Source organism: Quercus robur, chromosome 2, assembly GCF_932294415.1.
Source record: "Quercus robur chromosome 2, dhQueRobu3.1, whole genome shotgun sequence".
Lineage (NCBI taxonomy): Eukaryota > Viridiplantae > Streptophyta > Magnoliopsida > Fagales > Fagaceae > Quercus > Quercus robur.
The window spans coordinates 33,305,918-33,315,411 of record NC_065535.1 but is presented as its reverse complement, the minus strand read 5'-3'; the positions used below and the strand labels follow the sequence as shown (position 1 = coordinate 33,315,411).

Sequence of the window (9,494 nt, the reverse complement as noted above, 5' to 3'; positions counted from 1 at the left end):
TTTGGTCATTTTAGAGGTTTAGGGATATTTGTGGTCATTTTAGAGATTTAGAGGCATTTTGGTCATTTTAGATATTTTTTGGTATTTCGGCTCATTTTAGAGGTTTCGAGGTATTTTGGTCATTTTAGAGATATCGATGGTATTTTGGTCATTTTAGAGGTTTTAGGAGTATTTTGCTCATTTTAAAGGTTTTTGAGTTTTTTAGCTCATTTTAGAGATTTTGGGGGTATTTTGGTCTTTTTTGACATTTCGATGATATTTTAGTCATTTTAGTGGTTTCGATGTATTTTTGGTCATTTGAAGTGTATTTTAATTAATTTAGTGGCTCCAAAGGTATTTTGGCATTTTTAGTGGTTTTTGGATATTTTAGAGTTGAGTGATTTAGATAAATGATACTTGGGTCTAATTGGGTACCTAATTAAAACTCAATTAATACTTATGTTATTGTGTTTAATTGGGTTAATACCTATTGGACCCAATTAATAATTGGATGGGTTTGGATCTTATTTTAGTTGATAGATTTTGATAGGTAAATGGGTTTGGGTTGATTTTGTCAAATTTTTTTAACCCTTGTATAGGAGATGCTCAAGTACGGCATGCTCCAAGCTTTCACATCACCAATGAACATTTCATTACAAAGAAAGATTTTAAAAAATAATAATATAAAAAAATAAAAAAGGTTAAGTTCATCTATTATTGCGGGCATGCCGTCTTATGATGCTTCTTTATTTTTATTTAATTGTTATTATTTCTTTGCCTAAGTAATAGGGAAATTTATTAAGGAAAAGGGGCCATAGCCATATGTCTTCTCTGTCGGCAAGACAATGAAGATGGCAGTGGCACCAGGACAATTACAAAAGGGGCTCAAGCAACAAGGGAATGGGCTAAACAGTTTGAAAATCTAATAACATGCGAAAAAGAAATACAAGAAAATGACTTAGTAGCTAATGGGTTGTAATCCATACCAAGAGATAGAGAACCGTTAATTGCAAGAAAAGCCGCTTTAGCTACAGCGCAAAGAGGATCTCCTTTAACTTCGTTCCCGATCCAAGCAAGCGTTTTCGACAAATAGCAGCAAGATAAACATATATATTATATATTTATTTTACACACATTGAATGAATGATGATTTATTATGGCAATAGAAATAGAGAGGTAATTCTAAACAACCTTTACCAGCTATGTTTTACTCAAAGTACTGCACAAGTCAATGTCACAAATCACAATCATATAAACATTCGTTAGAAGCTTCCCCTTGAAAAAAATAAAGCTGGCGAATTGGTTTTGGCTTGAATGACCAAAGCCAGTGTATTTGCATTAATATTTATATAACTATACATGTAAATCTCAGTTGTATGCGTTGCTATCTCAAGATTCTGTAGCAGCTCTGTTTTGTAGGAGATTGATTTGGTTCTTATTTTGGTGTTGAGATGACGAGATTTGATAGGAGACTTGGTGCTTATCTTTATCTTCCTCAAAACTAGGATCAATAGGATTAACAAAACTGGGTCAACTTGATCCGTTATCTTTAACGCCCCCTGAATTATTGAAAAACCATATTAACTGGAATTCTAAGGTGAGTACCGAGAATTCAGTAAACAATGCCCAAAGTCAATAGTCTAACCGTGTTCTCCGTGCCAACGCGTTTAGGACAGAAAAATATACATAATAAAGCTGACTTGGACCCATTGATGAATCAGAGACTTATTTACTTGACGCAATGTGTTTAGAAAGGTACCCAACATTCAGCACAAAAAGAAGGGTACCCAATAAGCCAATTATGCCTTATTATATATCACCTAACACCAATTCACTTTTCTTCTTCAACATATGGCCATGGCTGAAAGAGAACAAATCAAGCCCTTAGCCCCAACTGGCTACCAAACCCGCAGTAGTGATGAAGAAAAATTCCTTCCCAAGCATTTGAAATATCACCATAGAAAATGCATCAAGTGCTTTGGCTGCTTCACTGCCCTCTTGTTAATCATAGCAGTTATCATGTTAGTCCTAGCCTTCACTGTCTTTCACATAAGAGATCCAATGGTGAGGATGAACGGTTTGACTCTCACAAATCTAAACCTCTCCAATGGAACTTTACGTCAAGATTTTAATGTCACACTCATCGCTGATGTCTCTGTGAAGAACCCCAACGCAGCAACGTTTAGGTATGATAATAGTACTACGACTATTTATTATCATGATGCAGTTGTGGGTGAGGCTAGAATTCCATCGGGAAAGGCTAAGGCTAGGCGTACAGTGAGGATGAACATGACTGTGGATATCATTGCCAGCAAGGTTTTGGCTGTTCAAAATATCAGTAGTATTTTTATTTCAGGACAATTGAATGTGAGCAGCTATACAAAAATCACTGGCCGGGTAAAGGTTTTGAACATTGTAAACAAACATGTTGTGGTGACTATGAATTGCACCGTGACCTATAATTTTTTGAGCCAGGGGATTCAGTATCAGGATTGCCATCCATATGTTCATGTCTAGGATTTTAATAATGTGTTTTTTATTTTGGAAATTCGGATTCAGTCTTTTTTCCTTGCTTTCTTAGTTTTTGATACCTTCTAAAAATATATGATACAGAGAAGTTGCGAAATTGCAGTCTCCAGCTGTAAAGAGTGATTAATTTGGAGTAAATTTATGAGCAATTTTACTGCTAAGTTAAATATTACTTTGTGCCTGGTTTGCTTATTTCCCAAATATTTGTAGTAAGAAAACTTGGGTGATTATAAAAGCCAAATCTTGTGGGAAAAATAAATAAATAAAAACCATCGCTGCAGTTCTTGTATTCCCATTTTTAAAGTAATTGCTCTGTTCACATTAATAAATTACTCATTTTCTCAAAAGCTTAAACTATTGGGAAATTATAAATTTAAACCATTTAACCATAATTCTAATACTTATCATGTGTGGAACTAAACTCCTCTTTATTAATAAGAGAAATCTACGTGGGTTTTTTTAATATCTTAAATGGGAGGTAGATTGAAAACACAGATTGAACTTAGGATTCCTGAATGTGAGTTAAAGATATTTAAAGTTTGTGGTATGTATCTAAAGAGTTAGGCCCTTTTGAATATACACCACTATAAGTTTTTTTTTAAAAACCTTCTCCCATTTCCCGTTTGTGTAAAAAAAATACTTAATATTCTCAATAAATAAATAAACTTAAGATTCCCTGATTTGATACCATAATAAATTATTGGTGGTCTAAAAAATTTAATTACCAATTCCTCCAAAAGATTAATTATAACACACATTACTTCTTATCTAAAAAACCTTATTAGATTAAGCAACTACTTAACCAATTGTGACGCACCACCTTTCTGAAACTTAATTGTATTTCAAGCAAACATCTATATCACCAACTGTGAGTCACAACAACCTTTTGATTTTTGTATGACACTAAAGTCATGTTTTAGGGCCAAAAAAACATTTCAAAATGCAGACTCAGGCCAAACCCATTAATTTGATTTTGTCTGCTACTTGGTAAAGTTTCCCATGAATAGTAAAAGTGTTAAATTTCTACGACCCTCAAATTTGAAATTTCAATTTTCAACAGCCCTCAAGTGGACACAAGACCTTGGCTATGATGAAATTTCATGGCATGTGTGCGAGAAAAAAAAAATTTAAATAAATAAGGGCTTAAGTTTCCCTTAGTGGAACTGACTTTGACTCCCATGTTTCACGCTGGAAATGTTGGTTTGCTCAATGTTTATAGTATCGGTCAGAAAAGGTAACTTGTGTTGTGAGTTCCTAAATGGCATGATTTGTGACAATAATATGAACTATAAGTTGACTTTTGTTACTAAGACTGCTAATTTTCTATCTTACTAATTGCTGAATTTTCTATGTTTCCAGAATTTCAGATCTTGTTAACTTATCATGAAAAAAATAACCAATAAGAAATCAATTGAATGATTAGAAAACAGGGAAGAAAGAATCTCGTTATGATAAAATTTTGAACAGAGAAACCACAAGTTATTTTTAACAGGTATAGTGAGATATGGAGATCTAAGAAAAGAGATATTCCATCTTTATTATGGAATCAAATGAGGTCATTTGATTTTAACAATTCATTTAGAAAAAGGATTTCTAGAATGATTGATAGTACCCAAGTCAAAAATTTTCGGCCTGGTAAGGATGGAGACGTTCCCTTTGAATCAAATGTGATAGTTGATAAACGTAAGAATTGAGCAATCGGCTTTTGGCTTTTGGCAAAAGGTTGAACCAACTGAATTGATGGTTGATTAGTTGATTATTACTTTTGATTATTTGTTCAAAGTTTTTAGTCATTAGGAGTTTAATGGACTTGTATCACCAAAAAAAAAAAAAGGAGTTTAATGGACCATTATCAGGATCCATGAAATACTGGCAAGGCTATTCACAGGCCGGGCTTTGTAGATTTTGGGTCACAATTATTGACATTACCCCCTCATGGGCTAACTTTAAGCTTTAGTAAGTCCCTCATGATCATCTAACAATTAGCCCATGACTGGGTATTATTTGTGATCCCATGGCCTGCTAAACCTTGTACTCTCAATAAGTCTGCAATTAATTCTTTAAAATATGAACATCTCATAACATCTATAAAAATAAATAAATAAATAAATAAAAATTAAAAACATTCTCATGCTTTTTTTTTTCTTTTTAGGTCCGGTTAAGAAATTCCCAATTAAAGATGATTTACCTAATGTACATTAAAAATTAGATTAAAACAAAAATGTCAGACTAATCAACTATCACACAAAACCCAGAATAACTTTCACCCACAATGCAAAGAATTAGCCTCTCAAATTATTTTTTAACTTAGAAGTCCATGCCAAATTCTCCATGCACCATCCTAAATCAAAGATGCAATCAAGTCATGTGGTCTGTACAAGAGTTTTTCTTGTATGTGTCTTACCTCTTCCCTCTAGCTTCTAGCAAGCATATATTTACAATCAATTTGAACAAGTATTTGCTCATCATTTAATTTAAAAATTACTTAGCTTGGATCCAATGCTCCAATGCACTGAACCTATCAGCATGATGATACATTACAAGCCCAATACTTTAGAGCATTGATACTTTAGAGCATTGAATCCAAGCTAAGGACTTGGCTTGGATCCAGTGCCAATACACTAGACCTATAAGGATGGTAATACATGACAGGTCCAATGCTTTAGAGCATTGAATTCAGGCTTTACCCATTTAAAAAATACCACGTAAGAATCTACCTTCAATATTCCTATAAACTTATTTTCAACATTTGCACATTTGTACGCATGGGAAAACAATTATCAATTTGCAGCAAATTATTGGGGGTTCCAATTAGGGAGGTGATACGAACTCTTAATGAGATGTAAATTCACGCGGCATATAGATGAAGCAAGATTGAAGGCTTTAATTGCTTGATGAGACATTAAAATTTGAGGTAGTCCAAAAGATTAAGATGAAATGAAAAGTCTCTGAAATCCTGCTTGAATTGATCATTGAAGTCAACAATTTGCAGTTTTATGTTAACCTGCTTGAATTGGATAAGGCATATCAACACCAATAATAGAGCCAATCAATTATCCTGAGACGAGAGAATGGATGTCAAGACAATCTTCCCTAGGTTTACAATTAGAAGGGTAGGATTTTTTTTTTTTTTTGCTAACCCCACTTCCCTTCTAACATTAGTATTGGATTAACCAACCAATTAGTACAATAAAACTTACCTAAAAAATACTAAACCAACCATATTGGAGTAGTAAGACACTAGTGGAAATGCATGTTAGCTACAGTGCTCATCCAAGCAAGTATGGTAGCATAGCCATGCATTGTTTTAAACTCTCTCTCTCTCTCTCTCTCTCTCTCTCTCTCTCTCTGTTGTTGATTTGAGCGTCAATGATTTGTGTGATGAGAACTACATTAGGGAAAGCCAAGCAGGTTGTGTGGGTGATAGTGCTGGAGACGACTTGGGCAAGAGAGAAATCGGTGGTAGTGTGGTGCTAACTAGTGTTGCAGTGCAGACTTGCCTTGTGCAATAAAGGAAGAGAGAAATATATTCAAAAGAAGAGTATTTTTTTATTTTAAAAAAAAAAAAAAACAATCAAGAAAATAATTATTGAGTTGGATATGGGATGTATTTGAAAATGAATAAAAGAATGTCTTTGAGTTAAGAGCTGCCCAAAAGTTTTCCTAGATCATTGTGATACTCTTATATGATTGATTAATGTATATTTATCATATAAGAAAGTTGAATACCATTTTCTCCACACACACACACACACACAAAAAAAAAGATGAATACCAAAAAGATAGCAGGATAAAATTTATCATATTCTACCAATTTAATTCTTGTTTTTAGTTTATCAATCCCAATTAGAAACTTCAAAATCAAACGCTTAGGTCTGGACAAAAGGAAAATACTTGGCTAAAAAAATATATATTTTTTGAGTTTAAAATGAATAAATTATAAATGTGATGAATCTTCATGTTGAAGTGTCAGATTGCATGTTTCCTCAAAAAAAAATGTAAGATTGCATGAAACCAAACTCTTCAAAAACCAGATTTTGTGCATAAGTATAAAAGTTATGCCAAGTGAAAATTCGAATTTAAATTAATAATTTTTTTCTCTCCCCATATGAATCCAAATGTTGAACATAAAGATTAATCCCTTTTGTAGTGGTACTTTGGTTATGTAATATAATATAAGCCTATTTTAAAAACTCTATATACTACTTTCGTGTTCGTGTGTTTTAATAAGTATTACTATTTTCTCAACAACAACAAAAAAAAAAAAAAAAAAATGTTGAATAGATACATTCCAATCTCTTCCTCCTCCCTCGAAAATGAATTCAGACTCTCTCTCAATTAAATGGGGGAAAAAATATTAAAGAGAATCTGGATCTTAAACACCCCATCCATAAAAATAAAGTAGAATCTATATGATCAACATTGGGAAGAACTTTTCATAAAAAGGTGGAAATTCAGTTTTTCAACATTCAAATTCACACTGGAATGAGAAAAACAATTAATTAATTTGAATCAAAATATTGAAAATTCCATATTCCACTTGTCACCACTTTTAGACGCACAGGTGGAGTCAAGGGGGAACAGGAGGCAATTGCCCCCAACCTCTCCCAAAATTCTTTTAGCGTCTGATTCTTATATTACTTTGTCCCGCCCTAGTAAATTTTTGGACAAATTTTCTATTACAACCAATTAGTAGTTTAGCAATCGGCACTTTTAAAACCCACAACTTCAATAACCACACAAATAATACAACTTTAATGCCAAAAATAAGAAAAGTATGTTAGGTTCTAAAAGTTTAGAATGATTGGCAAACCATGAGTACAAACTTGTCTAGGTATAGATCTTAGAGTCTATAGAGTTTATAAGACAATACTCAAGGTGTTACAATTCAGAACACAAGAATATACAAGCTGTAGAAAGAAGAATTCTAATTCAATGAAATCCGACCGATCGAAAATTAGATCCGACCAATCGAAAATTAGATCCGACCGATCGAAGATCGCAGACATGAGATTTCTACAGAATTCTATTTCAGCCTAGACTCTGCTTAAACATTTTGGGTTTCAAGTGAAACACTTCTAGTATATAAAAGAAAACCCAAGCTACGTTTTCAGAGCTTTTTGAGAGACTTTGGAGGTGCTCTTGTGAGATCTAAAAGGTATTGTACTTTCCTCTTTCAAAGTTACTACCAAAAATCATTCTCATATCATTAGATCCGGTAGATCTGAAGTTGATGCAACAAGATCAATAACTGCTGATGATCTAAACCTTCAAGGGTGGTCTTAGAGTCATAAACTGGAGAGTTTGTGTTGCTAAACTTTTGAGTAGGATCTCAAAATCACAAGCAAGGATGCTTGTGTTGCTGTAAATCTGAAAAGAAAAGGAGTTCATGAATTCGGAGCTTGCACGTGGTCATGTCAGTAAGTTACTATTGGAGGTAGCAATAGATTTAGGATTATATCTGATTGTATAAATTTCAATTCTCTTATAGTGGATTTACTTTACCTTAAGGATAGTTAGGTCAAATCCTCTCAAGGTTTTTACCTTGAAACAGTTCATTTCATCAATTTTCCTGGGTCATCATATCGTGGTGTTATTTACTTTCCATTATTTTGCATGATATGATTTATTTGTGTTTAACCTAGATCTGAATAATTAATCTAAGTAATCAGTTGGTTAATATATTAGGTTAAACAATCTGATTTAAGGGATCTAAACATAATAAAACAAGTGGTATCAGAGCTTTTGACTTTATCTAACCTAGCAAAATAAGCCTTTTCTTTATGGTTCCTCTTGAAATGAGAAATATAAACTTTTTTAGCTTTAGGCTTAAGAGAAACAGAAACAGATTTGTCAACAACAGTAGATTTGGTACTAGTCAAATTTTCAAGTTTAGCTTTAGACTCAACTAACTCTTGTTCCAAACTTTTCATATTCTCATCTTTAGAGGAAAGTTGATTTCTCAAAAATTCATTCTTTTTATTTGATTTATTCAATCTCACAATCAATCCCTCTTTTTCAAGATTAGCCAATTTTAACTCTTCCATGAATATCTTAGCAATTTTCACAGATTTAGTTAATTCCCTACGAAAAGTTTCACATGCATCAAAAAGATCAACAGAAACATTAGTGTCCTTTTTATTCAAATCATCACAATATGAGCAAACAAGCATCTAATACCACGTGTTTGTTCGTTTAGACCCCTAAAACCAAATTGTTTAACCTATTATATTAACCAAGTAATTACTTAGATTAATTATTCAGATCTAGGTTAAACACATAAATCATATTATGCAAAGCAGTGGAAAATAAATAACAACACGATATGATGACCCAGGAAAACCGATTAAACGAATCGTTTCAAGGTAAAAATCTAGAGAGGATTTGACCTAATTATCCTCAAGGTAAAACAAATCCACTATAAGAGAATTAAAGTTTTTACAATCACATTTAATCCTAAATCTATTGCTACCTCATGTAGTAACTTACTAACACAACCACGTGCAAGCTCCGAATCCAATGACTCCTTCTCTTCTTGGATTTACACCAACACAAGCTGCCTTACTTGTGACTTTGAGATCCAATTCAAAGGTTTCAGATCACCATCAGTAATGATCTTGATGCAGCAACTATGTTCTACCAATACTTGATTGTAGTTCTTGCTCCAATAAATTCTTGTATAGTTAGAAGGTACAAAACCTCTCAAATCTCACAAAGAGCAACACATAAGTCTTTTCAAAAGTTAGAAAAACGTAGTTAGGGTTTCCCTTTTATATGTAAAGAAGTTTAGATGAAACCCTAAAAAACGTTTTCGATAGCTTGGGCCTGTTTGAAAATTCTGCAGAAAAACTAGACCTACAATTTTTGATCGGTTAAGTCTAATTCTCGATCGGTTAAGTAAGGCAAAACCACACTTCCTTTTTCTGCAATCAACTGGACTTGAACCTTAAAACAACCACTTTTAAGCATTGCCTAATACATGAACT

General features: G+C 33.0%; 1 protein-coding gene across 1 annotated transcript; it reads left to right on the top strand.

Annotated features, from left to right (window-relative positions):
• The first annotated feature begins 1,727 nt into the window (after window positions 1-1,727).
• LOC126713418 (late embryogenesis abundant protein At1g64065-like) lies at window positions 1,728-2,680 on the top strand. Its single transcript, XM_050413171.1, has one exon. The coding sequence runs from the start codon at window positions 1,831-1,833 to the stop codon at window positions 2,494-2,496; it is 666 nt and encodes a 221-aa protein (XP_050269128.1). The 5' UTR covers window positions 1,728-1,830; the 3' UTR covers window positions 2,497-2,680.
• The last annotated feature ends 6,814 nt before the right edge of the window (window positions 2,681-9,494 follow it).

Excerpts from the sequence above, each read along its gene's own strand:
- LOC126713418 (XM_050413171.1), top strand. The coding sequence starts at position 1,831 with ATGGCCATGGCTGAAAGAGAACAAATCAAGCCCTTAGCCCCAACTGGC.